Here is a 19739-nt window from a genome sequence, read left to right as displayed (position 1 = left end):
TTTGGCTGGCATGTCATCAAATGTGAAGTTTAATTGGAACTTTACTTTACCACACACACTTCATCCATACATGATCTTAGGTACCAGAAAGGCACTACTCAGCTTGGAATCAAGTATAAGCCAAGTAAAACGGAATATTTTTTGGAATGCTGATAGTGATTAGACCGAAAAGCTGTGAATTAAATAAAAACTAATATTAACGTATAGTATAATGAAATAATGTCGAATTCGAAGAGGGAGAGCTAGGCGTGTTAATGCTTGGATTTGCTGTGAGTGTCCATTTTATGACCTTTTATTTTTTTATTTTTTGTATTCTCAGAATAGGATATTTCTCTCCCCTTCTGATGAAGTTCGATTACCATTCATTTCTGTGGCTATGGAACCTTTGATATCTTTTCGTAGTTATTGGTTAAACTCGATTAAGTAGAATGCAACACGCATCTCCATAACCAGACACATGTACAGCTTAACGCATACAGAACTTTATTGCATGATTTTACTATTCATATTTCGCTACAAAGACTTATTTTATTCGGCTAGCTTCTACATTCAAAAGTAGATAACATCCCCACCTTCACCAGTGAAGAGAGAAGCTGATTCACACAAAAACGTTACACCGTACTTCATTAGAGTATCACTGATGCAGTTTAACCATTGACAATGGTTCCACCTGAAAAAGCACATGCCATGTTAATCAGTAAGTCAACCAGAGTGTAGAGTACTATATAAAGTCCATATAAAGTCCATAGCTTTGAAATATAAGCATAAGCAGTGTTACCATTGGGGTGAAGGACTTGTCCAGTTATGTAAGAGGAGCACGCGTTGGAAGCAAGAAAAACAAAAGATGGTGCAACCTCAATAGGTTGACCAGCTCTCTTCATGGGAACTTCACCTCCAAATTCTGCAGTTTCTTCCTCCTTGAAAGATGCTGGTATCAATGGAGTCCAAATGGGTCCTGGAGCAACCCCATTTACCCGAATTCCCTTGCTAACCAGCTGAAGGGATAGTCCCCTCGTAAAGGCCACAATTGCTCCCTTAGTTGAAGTGTAATCCAGAAGTTTCGCATTCCCCTTGTATGCATTCACTGAAGTCGTGTTGATTATGCTGCTTCCCTCCTTCATGTGCTTCAAAGCATGCCTACATATATAACAAAACCACATCATTCAATGTTTTCTATCACATATATATCATTCACGATTCACGATTTTACCTGGCCATGAAGAAATAGCCAAAGATATTGGTTCGAAAGACCCTCTCAAGCCTAGGCTCATCTATCTCCTCCACAGTTCCACACTCGTATTGCTCAGCTGCATTGTTGATCAGAATGTCTATGCGACCAAAAGCACTCACCACCTCGTCAACCACCCTCTTGCAATTCTCATCATAACCCAAATCAGTTGGTATGGCTATTGGATCCTTGGCATCCGCAGTCTTGGCCCTCTTTATCATCTCCAGGGTCTCCTTTGCATCCTTGTCCTCACTCCCCTTCACATATGTGAAGGCCACAGTAGCACCTTCTAGCGAAAACAAGTTACACACTGCTCGTCCAATCCCAGAATCACCACCGGTAATTACTGCAACCTTCCCCTGAAAAAGAAAATCCAGTTTTCTACACAGAATGAAGAGCGGTGACACCAAACAAACAAAACGCAACGTGCATGCATGCATGCACCATCTTTTCTAAACTAAAAAATTAGTACAAAAGAAGGTTGTTTGTGTGTCTACTTGGAGTTTATTCGACGGCTTGTAGTCGGGGCTGGTGAATTGGGGTGGTGGAGTCATGAGATGTTCCTTGCCCGGCTGTGTTTTTTGCTGCTGAGGAGGGAATTTCTGTTCAGAGGAAGCCATTGTTGGAAAGAAGGTTTTGGAAGAAAGGTGATGATTGTGAAAGATGCATGCATATATATAAAGGATTGGATTTGACGGTGTGAAGAGGTGAGGGTGATGATGTGTTGATGAAAAGGGGTTTGAAGATGCAACGTGGTGAAGAGTGGCACAAGGAGGTGTTCACGTGTCCTTTCACTCGCATGCACTGGACCCGTCTGAGGAAACGGACATTCTCGACCAACAAAAAGTTATGCTTCTCCCTACGTCTTCCTTTTATGTTTTTAATCCACTTTTTTTTTTCATATTATTCGATATATGTTTTTTAAATGTTTAATACATCTTTTTCATTTTTTTTCTAATATTTTTACTAAGTAAATTATATTTTGAGAGGCTCACTCTAGAAAAAAGTTGCTTTAAAAGGAATTATACTGAATGTGTGATGGGTTTAATTAAATTACAACTTACTAGATTTCATGATATTAATATATATATATATATATATATATATATATATATATATATATATTTTACTATCACTTACCAATTTAGGATTTATTTGCGTTGTCATTCGATTCGATAGCGTGGACATAGAATTCATTGAAACAAATTTATTTCACATACTTTGGAAAGGAAAATTACTAGACACATTTAATAACCTATTCTAACCAAAAATATATATATATATATATATATATATATATATATATATATAAAGAATTATAGTTAATATAATAAATTGTTAAGCGGTTGCATGATTTGGAAAATAATTGATGAACGGCACACTAAAAATCATGAGAGACAAAAATATAACTAACTATTATATTGATTAAATTAAATATTATTTTATAAAATAAAAATAAAAATATTTGAAATTAATTTTATTAGTAATAAAAAGTATAATTTTGAATCATAAATAATACTATAAAAAATTCTTAAAAAATAATCAATTTTATAATAAAAAGTAATTAATTACTATAATAACCAATTTATATATTAATTTATAAAATTAAAAATTATTGATAATTAAAATAGTAATAAAAAATTATAATTTGTAAGATTTTAGAAAATGACGTTTTAAAAATATGATGGTTTTAAAAATAGTGACTCAATTATTTTTTATTATTTCAGTATTAAAAGGTGATTTTAATATAAATAAAATTGTTATAAAAGAGTTTCAGTATTTTTAAAACACATTATTTCTCTAGAAATCATCTTTCTAGACTACCGTCTAGGAGTTCTGTCTCTCTGATAATCTGATTGAAGAACCGAGACCATATGATTGATCCTCTCAGTGAGCTCTTCAAGTTGGACCGTCGTCGATCAGTTTCTCTATTCACATAAGTTGAGTTTTCGCCTCCTTTTTGGTTTATTTCTGTTTTTTGTTGCATGCGAGTCTTTTTCCGCTCACATGTGTAGTTTTAATCATCACTATTGTTGATTTAGTAGCTCGCTCGGTGAATTATTGACGAACATTCCCTTTGGACCAGTGAAATACTCATTGGACAAACGACCTGATTGTTGGTCAAAGTATCTTTTCACTCAACGAGAGGATACGTTCACTAGCGAGTATGTCAAATCTTGAACAGATATCAATTAATTGAATTTAGAAACTTTGTATGTTTTATATATTTAATATTAATGGTATTTGAATTATATATATATATATATATATGTGTGTGTGTGTGTGTGTGTGTGTGTGTGTGTGTGTGTGTGTGTGTGTGTGTGTGTGTGTGTGTGTGTGTGTGTGTGTGTGTGTGTGTGTGTGTGTGTGTGTGTGTGTGTGTGTGTGTGTGTGTGTGTGTGTGTGTGTGTGTGTGTGTGTGTGTGTGTGTGTGTGTGTGTGTGTGTGTGTGTGTGTGTGTGTGTGTGTGTGTGGTGTGTGTGTGAAGTGTCAATTGTATTCGGATAATTGAGTTTAGTGTCAATTGTATCTATGTTTATATGTAGTGTTATTTTGGTAAATTGAGTTAAGTTTTTTTATGAATATTTCATTGTTTACATTAGTTTACCCTTCTTTTGTGTTTTTGTTTTGTGTTGTTTGTCTTTCTTTTGCGATGATCACCTATTCGATGGGAGTATATGTGGTTGGAGTTGTTGGAGCACCTCTGGATGATGAGGAACCATCTTTTAGGTTGATAGAAGGTTTTTGTGGGAACCATTATAAGTGAGTAGTGTGTGCTTAGAATTAGAATTGGTTTTTAGTTAGTTTGTATAAAAGTTATACTTTTAGATTCCTATCTGTTATAAGACTGTATTAATATATTGGATATTTTGTTTTGACTACTATAGTGAAACAATTCTATTTTATTAGTTTGATTTAAGCTGCTAAAATTAGGATGTCACATAATTATTTCTAAATTAATAACTAAAATAGTTTCAATTGTGAATTGGTCTCTGGTCACTAACATTAGTTTATAAATTGGTCTCTAATTAATTGATTAGAGACCAAATTATAAATATTTTTTTTGGTAGCCAAAATATTTTTAACCTTGTTAGTCAAAACTTTTCTAACTAATATTAGTGATCAATTTAAAAACTAATTCATAATAAAAATTATTTTAATTATCAACTTAAAAATCAATTATAATTTTTATTAATAATAGAAACTATTTTAACTATCAATAATTTTTAGTTTATAAATTGATATTTAAATTAATGATTATAGGAATTAATTTCTTTTATCAAATTAATTATTATTTTAAAAAATTCTTATAATATAATAAATAGTTCAAAATTAGGTAGCTAATATTAAAGATAATTCATAAACTAATTATAATTTTTTATTAATAATAAATACTATATTAGACATTAATAATTTTAGTTTATAGAATAATATTTAACTTGGTTAATATGATAGTTAATTGCTTTTCATTTTATATGTTTTAATAATTTTATAGTGAAGTTCAAAACATTAATATGATATATATACTTAAAAAAATTATAAATTCACACACGAGATATGATATGAAAAAAAAAATTGAAAAAGTGTTTAATATGTATATATAAAATAAATATATATCTTTATCATTTTGTCATTATCTTGTTAAAAAGTATTAACGTATCATCTTTGAAAAGGAAATATGATCTTTTGACAACATCGTATTCCTTCTTCTTTTTTTATTTGTCTAATAAAAACTTCAGATTTTTATAATGACACCTAGTAAAATATTTGTTTCGAACATGGACTAAGGTAAAGATATATGATTAAGTATTTTTCTTTTATCATTAATTTTATTTCTTAAAGAATGAAACTTTTGAATATATTATCTATCAGGAATCTTCACACAAAATTTTTTAGAAAGTAACAATAATTTGCTAAAAATTTATATATTTAATTATTATCACTAATATAACAAGTATATATAATTTAGTATTGAAATCTTTTTTTATGTTTCTTTTTAAAAAATTGATAGTTTTGAAGTTGTATTTACTCATTTTAAATAAGTTTTTATAATTTTATCTCTTCCCTTTGTTGCATATTTCCATATTTAAAATTTTTTTTTAGAATAAATTTCAAAGAGTTAATATAAAACTCCACTCCTCTAATTCTTTGAATCTTAAGAAATGATTCATCTAATTCAACAATTGGATTGTGTCATGCTTGAAAATATGTTAAGAAATAAATTTGTCTTATTTATATTTTCACGGTATCTTCTTTTTTATCTCTTAAAAAATGTATTATTTTATTCCTCTCCAATATATTTTATTTGAAATAAAGAGTGTAAGACTGGAAATTAATTTATCAAGATCTAATAGAAAATTGAGAAACGTAATTACTAAAATAAATCTATGATAATAAGTTAGAATTAAAAAATGGTTATAAAAAAACATATACCGCATCATTTTTCCTTCATAATCATAAAAATATATAAAAAAAAAAACTCATGAGATGAAAAAAATAGTAACTATTAAACTAATATTTCACTATCAAGAGATAGTTGTATTTTTTTATTTTCAAAAAACGAAAGAGGACATATGAGAAATATGAGAGCAACAAGAATGAATTTGTGTCTAACTTTTTTGTTTCGAAACAAAAGAAAACACGACAAGAGTAGTAGATGAATACAATATGTGAGAAACTTAAAAGACAATAAGATATAACATAATAAAAATATCTCAATAAATTTTGTTATTTTTTATTATATTTAGTTTTGTATTTTATTATTTATTAACATTAAATATTATTTTGTAAAAAATAAAAAGTTATCCAATTTAATTTCATTAATATAATATATTACATATATTTAAAATAAATAAATAATTTGGGAGGACCATGGTCCTAATGAGAGTTTGGATTCTCTACTGATTTTTCTCTGTTGTTACTTCAACATACACTGATGGCTATTAATTTTGAAATATATTAAAATTATTTTTAAAGTACTAAAACACTGTGTTTTTAATACTCAGCAAAGGACAACACAAAAAACTCAGTAGAGTTAAGGGAGTTTGGTGAATAGACTAACAATGTATGGGTATGGATGATGAAATGGAGAAAAGATTGGTTTGAGTGGGAATTGCCTCAATTAAAGATTTTAAATAAATGTTAAATCAAACACAAATTTAAAGAGAATGAGAGGACCTTTGGGTATAGAAAGATGAGGAACAAAAATTCACAGTCAAATATACATACTTGAAATTAAAAACTCCAATTGTCAAGAAAAGTTATGATATGATCAATATATTTTGGAGTATAAAGGTAGTTTCATCGTCGTGAAGGACAATATTAAATAAAATAGCAATAAAGGAAATTCTTGAAATGGCGTTGCACTTTGAACGTGTAAGGACCACTGTTTACTTTTAATTTTTTTACTATACCTAGGTCGTTTTAGTTTTTCAAGAACTTCAATTTAAAATCATTTTCAGTAGAGTTGAGACACTCTTAAAGTATCTATATTTATTGATATTCTTTACCGATAGAAAAAATATATATAATTGGCGAAATGTACCATATGGGTTTATATATAACTTTAGAATATTCTGAGAGTAATTCAGGAGTTTGAGTAGCTTCATGAAGTTGTACTTGTAACAAAACCAATTGATAAATGTAATATCAATCGTAAAAGTAACCTCTGTGTGTTGAAGTGAAGAATCTCACAAAAATATGGGAAACACACAAAATCTGGAAGGTTATGAATAATATTAACTTTGGCTCTTGAAAATAAAAAATCCAGCAAAAATCATAATCAGTTTTTTCCCATATAATGCAAACTGTTCACTAGAATGAAAAAAGAGAGAGAGAACAAATACAGAATCCTCAAATCAGATTTAATTGTAAATTTTGGCGTTAAGTACCCCATACTTTCTCTTTCTGATTAATTGGTTTATTAATAATAACTAATTTATATACTATCATAGCTATAAAGTATGATTTGAATTTCATAAACCCTAAACCCACGAATCAGGAATTCAAGAATTAAACTTGTTTGAAATTGTATTTTAAGGGAGAAGAAAGAGTTATGAAAAAAAAAATATATTTGAGTAGCTCAACCAATGGTACTTTTAATTCGTACAACATAATTTTTCTTGAAAAAAAGTATATATTTGTTTTTAATGAAAGGATTACAAGAATCCCAAATATTTGCTCGTCAAAATATTTCTTTTAGGGTATGTGTTTCACTTTGTGAGCTCGGCGAATATGTCACTTGTAATTTTGGGTATGTGTTTCATTTTTTAGGTGTTTTCTTTTCTATGATGTTTTTTTGTCATTTACACTGTACACTTTTTCTTATCTCTTTTAGTATGTTTTAGTAACGATTTCTTTATTATTTAGTTTTTATCACAAATGGTTGTAATTATTTATATTATCTTTTAGTATTAATTTTGTTGAGTTTGTTCGATCTAGTTCTAATATTTTTTGATGTTGTAATTATTGTTGTAATAAAAAATAAAGGAAAGAAAATCTAAAAAGATATTTTTAAAAAATAAAAAGAAATATATTTAAATTTGATAATTTTATTTTATAATCAATTAATGTAATGTTGTATGACAATTTTATAAAATACTATATGTGATTTTTAACCTCTTAAAATCTAAATTAATGGTGATAGTTTTATTTTCGTTATAATGTTAAACCAGATGTAATAACCTTAAACAAAAAAATATTCAGTAAAAATGTAAATTTTAATAAAAGTATCAATATAACATTTATATGAAAATTAAATTTTGTCTCAATTTAGAAATGGCAAAATTATTTTATTTTAAAAAAAAATGAAACTAAATCAAACAAAAATAACAAATATAAAGACGAAAGATACTTACACGTGACATTATATTAACACACTGCTATTGTCATGTGACAAATGTTGGCTTTATACGTAGACATTTTATTTAATCTTTCACAAAACTTAATCCTAGATCCCAAACTTACTTTCTACTCCAAGTTTTGGTTAAACCATTTTCCTTCTTCTACACCACATAAATCATATATGTCCTTCCATTACCTTGATGTATACTGTTTTTTCTTATGTCCTCTTAGACCTTTCCAAGACTTATATTTTGATTCTAAGATATCCTTCCACAATCCATATTCCATCGTCTCTGGTCTCCACTTCCATTTCACTATAATAAAGATTTATTAAACAAATAGATATATTTTAATCCAATTCATCTCTTAGGTTTACAATTCTATAGATATAACAATTTGACACAATATCTAATCATGTATTCATTATTAAGTTACGAAAACATTATACAAGTTAATGATATAAAAAATGTCATACAATTTGATTAAAAGACAATATCAATGTATTAAGTATGGTTATAACAGTTATGACTATACTTATATTTTTTTTATCAATATTTAAAAACAGTAACACCTTACTTATTGATTTTTTCTCTCACTCAAATCATACTTTAAAGCTGTGATATTATATAAATTAACTTATATTAATAAGTGAATTAATCATAAAGAAATATAAAATACAACCATTTGACTATTTCTAATTATATTTTAATTATTACGTTACAAAAATTGATATAACTTAATATGATAAAAAAAAAACTGCAATCTTATTAAGCTTGAGTTTAGATGGAAGTATGGATTTGAAATAGTAAAAACTAGTGGATTTGAGAAAAAAAAAAAAGCGACATTGAAATTGTTGGAATTAAAAAAATGATAAAAAATAAAAGTTTATTTTATAAATTACGTGAATGATTTGATATTATATATATATATATATATATATATATATATATATATATGACAGATAATAAATGTTTTAATAATAAAATTGTAAATAAAAATATAAATTGAAGTTACAATAAATTTTAAATTAAAATATAAAAATTATATTTCAAAATAGAAATAATTAAAATAAATTAATGTACACTAATACAAAAAAGGCTTTTAACGTCTGATATTTTCGGTTTTTGACGTCTGTCCAAACACCGACGTCGTATTGGGTGACGTCAAAATTGACGTCGGAAAGGAGAGCAGACGTTAATTAACGTCGGGACCAGGAAAGTCAGACGTTAATTAAAGTCGGGGCCAGGAGAGTCAGACGTTAATTAAAGTCGGGGCCAGGAGAGTCAGACGTTAATTAACGTCGGGGCCAGGAGAGTCAGACGTTAATTAACGTCGGGTCCAGGAGAGTCAGACGTCAAATAACGTCTGTCAAGGTTCTACCAGACGTCAAACAGTGCTGTTTTTTTAAAGTTTTGTTGTTTTTACAACATTCTCACACCTGAAAATCAGAAAAAATCCATAATAGTTTCTAAACGCTTTTCTTAAGAGTATTAACTTCTATATTCCATAACTACTAGTTAATCAATAACTAGAAAAAGCCATTGAATCAAATGCCTTGTACTTTAAAAAAAAATGAGTACAACAATATTGCATAGCTATGATAGTTTATACTACATAAATCTGTTAGGTATTTGTTATCCTCATGTCATCATCTTAATCTTATGTCGAGAGAAGAAAATAACTCTAGCAGATTACAAGAGATGTCTCATAACAAAATCAAACCAAAGAGAAACAAAAGACATGAAAAAGAACATTACCTCAGTTACTTGCTGGTTTTGAGGTCCTTGATTTAACCTTACCTCACTCACCCTTCTTAATGGAGAATTAAAGATCAAGGAGTGACCACCTAAATATTACTCCAAGGCAACTTAGAGGTCAGTTTAAAGAAATGTAAACACTTCAACATCATTCATAAAAAAGAAAAATACTAAGAACTCTCATGTAATGAAAACATAAACTTTATAGTTCATGGAATGAGTCATCCTTCATTATTCACTCCACCCTAAATTCATTATGACTCATTTTCGTATGGAGTTCACAACATTGATCACCACATCACGCTCATTTACCCTCCAAATTAGATACACGGGTTATTAATTCAATTTCAATTTCAATTTCAAACGGCATGCATAATTAAAAGTCTAAAAGGAGGCAATCCACATGAGAGTGTTTGGTACACTTCTTATAATCATACACATATGAAAAGAATTACCTACAATATGCATCATGCCATTGTAATCACAATTAACACTCAATTTAGTAATAACCCTAAATTTAGAAATGAAAAACTAACCCCTTCTAGCAAATGAAAGACGAACTTGGAGAAGGTGGCTTTAAGGTCTCTACACGCTGTTAGCCAAATGGGGATGAAGAGCAAGTGGGACGAATCTCAAAACGCTGCAAATGGAGATGAAAACGTAAAATATTCGGTTCAAAATGCCTAAAATCAATTCATAATCAAATCCTAACAAGTTTGGTGGTGAAAAACGTTCAAAACTCACCTAGATAAAGTCGAAATGGGGGTCGCCGGTGGAAAACGCTCACGGAAACAGTGAAACAGCGTAGGGTTTCTGCGTTTCGCGTAGAGATAAGTAAAACTTAACGTCGGTGGTGAAGGAGTCCGACGTTAAGTGACGTCGGGGGAAAATCAGTCTGACGTCCTTTTTTAAATGACGTCGGGGTTTTTTGGGCAGACGTTAAATTACGTCTGATCTGGAACAGACAGACGTCAATTTACGTCTGACCTGGAATAGACAGACGTTAAAAAAGTCCGATAATTTACAAAAATGCCACCGGTCATTTTTAACGTTGGACATTTTTTGGGCAGACGTTATAGGAGTGACGTTATAACGCTTTTTTGTGTTAGTGGTAAGATAGATAAATGTAATTATATATTAAAATTTAAATAAATGTAAAATAAAAAAATAATTTATGAATAAAAATTATATCATAAAATAAAAATAGATAAAATATCAAAATTTAAATGAGTTAAATTCAATTAATTTATTTCTTATTTTAATAATTTTTATTTTTGTTTTGTATATATTAGTGAAGTACTAATTGGATAATTATTAAAAGGGTTATAGAGCATTAATAATATTTTTATTAATCATATAAACATAAAATAACAAAATATTCAGAATAATCTCTTATGTTTTTTAACAATTTATTATCTAACACTTTCTTCGCAAATCCCTTCTAAGAAGGACCAAAAGTTTGTGGATGAAACTTACGTCGTTTTTTGTAATTTAAATAGTTTTTCACACTTTCATCTTTATTCCATATGCACTCTATCGGTAAAAACAACTAGAGGCTAAAAGACACTATCAATATAACAGTATGTCCTTAACATGTGTGTACATACTTTAAATTATATTTACAAAATTCATATTTATTTATTTTTCTTTATTTTCTCATTGTTAATTTGATAATGTGATAAAACATGACCACAGAAATGAACTTACATGGAGTATTACATAAATCTTATTGCCATCCTTATTATTATCAGGGTTAAGTATGTTTTGAGTCCATGAACTTTGATCCAAAATTAGAATTCGTCTCTGGTCAAAATTTTGATAAATTTTGACCCCTAAACTTTAAAATTGAATAAATATAGTCCTTTTAACCCAATTTTGTTGACTTTTTTTGTAGGTTTCGAACGCATTTCTCAGTAAATATTGAACTGAAAATGTGTCAAACGGCGTAAACAACTTCAATATTAACATGAAACACATTATACATGTTGTAAAAAATCAAAGTAATTGGGTTAAAATGACTATATTCATTCATTTTTAAAGTTTAGGGACTAAAATTTATCAAAGTTTTGACCAGTGACGAATTCCAATTTTTGGCCAAAGTTTAGGGACTAAAAAGATACTTAACCCTTATTATTACTAGCAAACACACAGGCGCTGTCAGCGCCTGTGTATTCGCATTTTTTAATAGAAATTTAAGATCAATAATAAATATATAATTTTTAAAATAGTTGTTAAATATAAAATTAAAGAAAAATAAGATATGTAAAAAGAAAATTTAAATAATGATTTAAGACAAAAGAGATTTGTAAAAAAATGATTAAAAATAAATTATTTATAAAATAATTAATTTTTAAAATAACTAAGGATAAAACAGGTATTATGAGATGTGGACATAAAAGAAGAATGTCCTTTATTGTTATAGAATAGATCAATATTAATATAAACATACGTGCTACCGTATTTATGTGTATGTATTTTTTAAACATAATTTTATATTATTAGACAATAATATTGTAATGTCATAACAAATAATTATTAATAAATAATTTTTTTATTAAAACAGTTTTATTAAAAGTATATAAAAATTACTATTAATCTTTAAATAATAAATAAATATTATAAAAAATAACAAAAATAGTAATTGTGAATAAAAAAAATACTTTTATATATAATTTTTTAACTCAACTTAAATTCAAAAATATCAATTAACCTCACAGAATCGTCCCATCGGAACAAAACAAAGGCAAAAGTTTTGAAAAAAAGAAATTGGAGATGAGAAAAAAAGAGAAAATTATGCATTCGGAATTTATTTAGAATGAAAAATACAACAACTTTTCCAAATCATGATGCCTATCTTGTTAATACCACTTTTCCCATAAGCAAATAGAATAATTGCAAAGATGCACACCAGACGCAAGGTACCAGAAAAAGTAAGGAGGAACTCCCTCTATGCTATTAAAGCATAAGGAATCATCCAACTACCACACACTCATTATATTTCTCTTAAATAACTCTCCATGCATAATTTATACAACTTTACTCTAATTATTTTTATCTTTATTTCGAAATTAATTAAAACATTTGTTATTTACTCTGATATACTCAAACTATCACATTATCCAAGAGTTGAGACATCTATCCAAATTCAATAAAAATACATTGTATTACTATTTATGTATTATATTTAAATAGGGTTTAACCCCATATTTTGAAATTTTCTAACATCAAATTCAAAATGGAAATTTTTGAATCTTTTCATTCTTATTCCATTCTCCTCACCAAAGTCTCTTTTTTTTTTTTCTCTTTCTAATTCTAAAGTTTCTGATATTTCATCCTCATGGGGACTTCTTTATCTATATTTATAAATACACGTTTTCACAATCTATCGTAATCACATGAACACATTGTTACACACACATTCTGTTTCCATTAATTCAATCATGCTCTCTTTCAATGTTGGTCTTTACCTTCTCATTGCCTCTCTCGTCGTCTTCCACATGATTCCTAGTCCAGTGGCCTGTGATGGTAACTATGTCTGTTTAATTCCTTGGAAATCTAATGTTGTGACAATTCTGATTTTATTGATGGTTGATTTGTGTGGTTTCCACTGCAGACAAGGAGAAGGATCTGCTTCGTGACATCAACACTTACAGAAAAGTTTTGAACCTTCCTGTTCTGGATGAGAATAAGAAGGCTTCGTGCTTAGCTGAGGAGATTGCAGACGATCTAGAACACGCGCACTGTGAAGATTTTCGTGACTACTACCCTACGCCTGGTAACAACTCCAAAATCCCCAACTTCCAAAAGAACATTGACAAATGCAACATCAACATCAACGCCACCGCAGAAGGGGTCATCATGCCTCTCTGTGTCCCCAAGTTGAGCCTCGATGACCTGTTTTCCAACTACACCAAATCCAATCGCTTCACCAAATACCTCAATAGTTCCAAGTATAAATCTGCAGGGGTTGGCTCCGAAGATGATTGGATGGTTTTTATTGTTAGCACCAACACTTCTTCTGGAGATTTCTCCTTCTCCTCTGCGTCTTCTCTGCTTCCTCACTTCCTCATGCTCGCATTCTTCTTCACCACGCTTCTTCTTTTCTTCAACTGAATCCATTCTTTTCTTTTACCCCTTTCTTCATTTATTGCTGTAATTTTGTTTACATTCGCAATTTGCATGTGAGAACATCACCGTTCACGTACTTGTAATTGTAATTGATCATGTATATTGGTATCTGACATGGTGTTCTAGGGTTGAAATTTGAGTAAAAATAAGAGTTTATGTTTAATTGATGTTGTATTTATTAAATAATGTTGTAAAAAAATTATTCAAACATGACGAAATAAATATAATTGATTAACAGTGTGTAATTCTGAAATGAATATTTATTGTGCAATTTAACTTAATGGAAGAGAATAAAATAAACAATAGTTTTCTAATAAATTAATGTTTATATGGTGAATTAGTGTAGCGCAATAAATCCACATCAGACGATGGGTGTAGTAGTGGTGTGGTGGCAGTGGCATTACATAATTCACACGTGACACTTGATCTCACCATTTTTTTCGCTACACATACGCGAAAACGTTATTAACATCCTACGAAAGAAACGCAATTGCTAGCGAGTCTGGGAGCTATGGCGGAGGAGGAAGACGACGACGAGAGCTTCGGCGACTTCACCTTCGCGTCGTTTCCGAGTCAACCCTTCCCTTCCACAACGAACGACAATAATAACGTCCTCGTCGACAACGATTGGGGCGACTTCGTTAACCATTCCGGCCAGATCAACAACGACCTGTCGAAACCCTTACCCGATCCCACGACGAAACACGTGAATGGCAACAACGGGGTCGCAGTTCAAGCCGAGGCGGCGAAAAAGCCCAAGGGAGCTATTCCGCTCTCGATCTTCGGCGAGGAGGAGGAAGAGGAAGAGGAAGAGGAGGAACGCACTCCTGCTAATGTTTTCCCCAACGGAGGGGTTGTCAAAGGGGGATCTGGTTCGAATGGGTCCGTTGGAATCAGTGATTTGATTTCCAATTTGTATAATCAGCAGCGTCCTCAGATGGATTCTCTCAACGGATCGGTTTCGGTATCCAATGGTGCTGCTCCCAATCCCGCGAACTCCAAGGGAAGCAAATTGAATGAGGAAGAGGGTGAGGATGAGGAGGATGAGGACGGGTGGGAATTCAAGTCTGCGGAATGGGAAACTGGAATCAAGAGCCAGGATGTTAAGGTAATAGAGCGAATTTATTTAAGTTAGGGGATTATTGAACTTGAAGCTGAAGAGAGTGCTGGAATTCATAAGTATCATTGATTTTTCTTTCCTCAGTTTCAGAATTGTCGGTGGATATTTTATATTGCTTGTACTATTGAAACGGGGTTTGGGAAAGCATTGTACCATATGAATTATGTGATTGCTTTTTATTTTTGCTAGTAATATGTGATTATTTTTAGTAGTTTCCATGTGAGAAGCAAGAGTTAATTCCCTAAAAGAGAACAGAAAAGGGTAGGAAAATTGTGCTAGTGGGTATGGATCAGTTGTTATGCATGCTTAAATTTTGTGTTTTGGGTCGTTTTTTCCATTGCCCGCCAATATCTTTGATTTAAAGTGCATTAAGGCGCTATTTTGTTGGGCTAGAGATTGTTACATCAGATAAACACATACTTTCTCATTCGTGTGATGAATTTGGTTTCCCTGATAATTTGTATTGTATTTTAAAGGCTGAAGTGCAAAAGCATGATAATGGTGCTCTTCATATTGTTACTGCGTCGGATTCGTCCAATGGGATTTCGGACAAAGCTGGCGGGTGGCACCTGGAGTTTGAGTCAAGTCCACTATTTGCTTCGCAAAATCATATTAACCCACGACTAGGTCTGAATAGTGAATCAAAAGTTGTCGGAACTGGGTTTGCCGTGCCCAGCCAAAGTTTTGGGGAGTTGAATTTAGGGTCAGGATCAAATCAAAATTTGGTCAGTTGTTTTCACATAATTCTTCAATTTGTGTTACATTGTTCATTCACATTATTGAGGAATATCCATTAACACCATCTGATTCTGGTTTTGTGGTATTAGAAAGCACCGGAGAAGGCTGACACTTATCCCACTAGTATGGAATTACTCAAATTTGACAGTACAATTGGTTCATCCCTTGCATCAGTATCTCATCAATCTGATGAATGGAACTTGGGAGTTAATTTCAATTCCAGTTCTGTGGGTGAAGACAATCATAGTTCAGAGCCACACTTGAAAAGAATCGAAACCAAAATCAATCAGGCTGATAACAGCATAAACAATGCTTCGCCAACTATAAATGTCAATTCAGATGTCAATTTGTTTGAATCAGAGGGTGCTATTACAAAACTAGAGGTACTGAATCAGTATGATGTCATATTTTGCATATCATGTGGCATTGTATTGGTTTAACTTCTTGAAGAAGGATTTTCAATCTTGATTCTTGAGTTACTTTGGTTTTATGAAAAAATTTCACAAGTTTGTCTTATGACTCATTCCTCTGTTTATGCTCATTTAAGTGTTCATACTTTTTAAACATAATGCTGTTGTTACTATTCTTTCTATTTCCAGAAGCCCCTAACAGGCTCGGAGAATCGTAGGGAAGCCTTGTCTCTGTCAATTTTTGGTGATGAGACACCAGATACTGATGAACATTCTGTGCCTCAAGATCTATCTCACTATGCACCCACACCCCCAGTAAGGAACAATTTCAATAGCCTTGCATCCAACTTATCTATCAATGACATATGGAATTTGTATAATCAAGCTGAAAAACAAACTTCTCCAAATTTGACTCCAAAAGCAAGTGAAAATCAGATTCTTGCCTTACCTGAAGTATCAGGCTCCAGTTTGGTTACTGATAATGATGGTTTAGATGATGATTTCTGGGACTTTAAGGATGCTTCAACTGGATCAAGATTCACCCATGAATCTTCACAGCAAACTTCCTCTAGTTACACATCGCAAGTCAATGACAATGGATTGCATTCTTCTCCAACTGTTCTAAATTCTGATTTGGCCAACGGTGAAGATGATTTTGAGGATGATTCATGGGAATTCAAGGATGCCGCCATCTCTGGAACACAAAGTCAAGATCAGACATCTACTCTAGATCACACACATTTACCAGTGACCTTGTTATCAACGAAATTAGAGCAGAGTGACTATGCAGAGTTTTATAGCAAATTGAAGGACGAATTGAGCAATTATGTTCTGTCACATCTTCAGAATCTCAAGGTAACTAACCTTCTGTGATCTTTCTTTGTTGATAATGCTAAAACTTACTGGAACTGAAATCACTTATAAATTAATGTTCTTAGAAAAATCTAAATGATGCTACCCGTTCGGGTGAAGATGCCAAAGCAAAAGCTCTTGAGGAACAAATTCAGGTCAGTATATGAACTATTTTGTTATCTATTTCCTATCTAATGTTTTGTGCCTTTTGCTTATTTTTCCCTTACTGTAAATGTAAAACTCTGGGAAAGGGATAGGTGAATGGGTGGATTTTTTTCCTTGTCATTAATCAAATGCACAAGCTATTAATAGTTTCAGCACTGTTTCTACTCTCTTTTCGTCTTTTATAGGAATTCTCTGAGATACTTCATCAGGATAAAATGAGTGTCCCTACTGAATATCTCTCTGAGGATTATTGCCCAACAGATGTCTGCTTTAATGAACTTCTTGAAGTTTTGAAAGAACCTAAGTTCCAACCTTTTGAGTCCGAATACCAGCTAGCATCAAGGTTGTTGACGGTAAGTCTATTTCTTGAAAATATTCTGTTGTAATTCTTAAAGTTTAGTCTGTTGCACGTGCAAATAGTACCCTAACTATGAATGATTTCGATAGTTTCAAACAGAATATATGATTAAATGTCTGATTTAGCCATTTCTGTCAGTAGTGATGTACTGATATTTTTTCTCAATTTTCCTTGAGATTAATTTAATGGATAATAGTTAATATTTTCTTATTTTCTTTATTGATAACATTCTTTCTTACTAGACCATTAAGCTTAACAACTCTTGTACATTTGTATTTTAATAGGCTGAGAAGGATATTAAATCTGCTATTGAACTTTTGGAAGATACAGTATCCACGTTAAGGATTCTCAAGTTGGGATCAAGAGAAGAACAGTGTAATTATCTTACCGTATGGTCCAAAATAGTCTCTGTTTGTTCTCAGGAGCTGAAGCATGGTGCTAATGTTTGGAAGCAAGCCGTACTACAGAATGTCCATGTCCAGATATTATCTAACCAAAAAGGTAAGCTACATAATTATGTCATGCCTAATACATATGCTGCCGATGTAGATGAACTTAAGGAATCTGCAATAACCCTTGTTTTCTGGGGTGGTGGGTTCACATAGGTGTTCAGTATATCATTGCACTCGGGGAAATTTATAGAGTTGCAGAAATCATTGGAGCTTCAATCAAACTTCACAAACCTTGGATGTTATCAGATTACACAGATCATAAAAGTTTATGTTTCCTTTTGGACGAGTGTTATAGCATATGGTTGGCTTCTGGACTTCAAGAAGCACTTTTGAGTATATCAAGTCAGAATATTTTTGAGCCAGATGAGATTTCAAGGGAATTAGTTGAATCCATCAATTATATTCACGAGCTTGATGAACATGCACTTCGTAGCTATGTTATCTCCGGAGAACAAACTACTTGTCAGTTGTCAGCCTTGCCAGCTGGTTGCATACCAGGTATGTGAGCTATAATTTTGTCTTCCTTTGAATGTAAGTGATAAAAATTGATTTAAAATTAATCTGGATCCTGTGCTGTTCATGCTTAATAGGTAAAGTCCTGTTAATAAATTTTAACCACTTATTGTGTTTATCACTTAATATACACGGTTAAAATAAAAGCTCACGAGCTAATTATCCCACTGAAGTAAGCACTCATGTTCCCCATTCTTTTATAGTTATAGTTGGCTTTTATTTCAACTGAATTTGAAATAAATGTAATAAATGGTTAGGATTTTATTTAGCGAGACCTCTCCTGTTAACGATAAACATGGGAGAATCCAAATCCATTTAAAATTACTTTTTGATAGAATCTTTTCCTTACTGTTTGTTACTGTACATAAAGGTGTCCAAATGTCCATTATTAGTGAATAGGAAAAATATAATATTGTGTGAAAGTTTCTTGCTGCATTATATTGGAACAGCTTATATCTCGTTAACACCAATTTACATTTGCATTTAGTATCTGTTTGGATCAATAGCTACAATGTGTGGAAATCTCAAGTACCTACCTACCACTTTGGCTCTGTAATTTATTTACCAAATGACTTTTTTGGATCAGGGTTGAATTTGGTGACATGGAACGGGAAGCATTGTATGGTGAAGGTTGCAAACTTGTGGGTCAACCTAATAAGTTCAGATTCACCCTAGAAGTGACACCTGCCAATTCAACTGTCCCTTCACAACGAGTGGACTATTTCACTTTTGCAGTGGTTGTTTGGAGTTTTTATCTCTCTTAAGTTACAGTGAGTGAGATTGTGGCGGGACCCATTGTTTTGTTAGTGGGGGTGAGACCTTTGGCCCACTAACAGCAGCTGTAGTGAAGGGAGATTATGTAATGGGATGAAAATCATTCTATTGAGTCGAAGCAGGCAAAGTTACCAATTAAGTTCATTCTTTCTTCAATAGGTTACCATTCTTTCAGGGAAAGCTTTAGAACAATAGCCGGATTTGTTACACAGGTGTAAGATGTATTATTACTAGTGATAACGAAGAATTATATACTACGACTTAGAGTATAATTTTGGATACAATCCAGTCGTGCAGAGGGAACTGTATTGCTTAGTTATCGTATGATTCTGGTGTTGTAAAGTAACTGGTATTCTTTCCTTCACAATTTTACATAATGGTTTTTGGCATGATTTAAATTA

The 19739-nt window shown here is 31.3% G+C and overlaps 3 protein-coding genes across 3 annotated transcripts; 2 read left to right on the top strand and 1 right to left on the bottom strand.

Moving 5' to 3' along the window:
* Window positions 1-446: 446 nt before the first annotated feature.
* Window positions 447-1907, bottom strand: LOC114191886 (NADPH-dependent aldehyde reductase 1, chloroplastic-like). Its single transcript, XM_028081332.1, has 4 exons — window positions 1726-1907; window positions 1211-1587; window positions 779-1137; window positions 447-670 (listed from the first exon to the last, which is right to left on the bottom strand). The coding sequence occupies exons 1-4, from the start codon at window positions 1846-1848 to the stop codon at window positions 648-650; spliced, it is 882 nt and encodes a 293-aa protein (XP_027937133.1). The 5' UTR covers window positions 1849-1907; the 3' UTR covers window positions 447-647.
* Window positions 1908-13155: 11248 nt separating this feature from the next.
* On the top strand, window positions 13156-14123 carry LOC114190682 (uncharacterized GPI-anchored protein At3g06035-like). The gene is made up of 2 exons (XM_028079659.1): window positions 13156-13353; window positions 13442-14123. The coding sequence occupies exons 1-2, from the start codon at window positions 13224-13226 to the stop codon at window positions 13939-13941; spliced, it is 630 nt and encodes a 209-aa protein (XP_027935460.1). The 5' UTR covers window positions 13156-13223; the 3' UTR covers window positions 13942-14123.
* Window positions 14124-14379: 256 nt separating this feature from the next.
* On the top strand, window positions 14380-19739 carry LOC114190914. The gene is made up of 9 exons (XM_028079991.1): window positions 14380-15064; window positions 15553-15801; window positions 15904-16197; window positions 16414-17079; window positions 17163-17231; window positions 17427-17594; window positions 17884-18100; window positions 18205-18549; window positions 19151-19739. Exons 1-9 carry the CDS (start codon window positions 14468-14470, stop codon window positions 19237-19239), a joined length of 2694 nt encoding a protein of 897 aa, XP_027935792.1. The 5' UTR covers window positions 14380-14467; the 3' UTR covers window positions 19240-19739.

The sequence above is a fragment of the Vigna unguiculata genome, chromosome 7 (genome assembly GCF_004118075.2).
Source record: "Vigna unguiculata cultivar IT97K-499-35 chromosome 7, ASM411807v1, whole genome shotgun sequence".
NCBI classification, from domain to species: Eukaryota; Viridiplantae; Streptophyta; class Magnoliopsida; order Fabales; family Fabaceae; genus Vigna; species Vigna unguiculata.
Note: the sequence above shows the minus strand (reverse complement) of the source record. Positions and strands in the feature narration are given on the sequence as shown.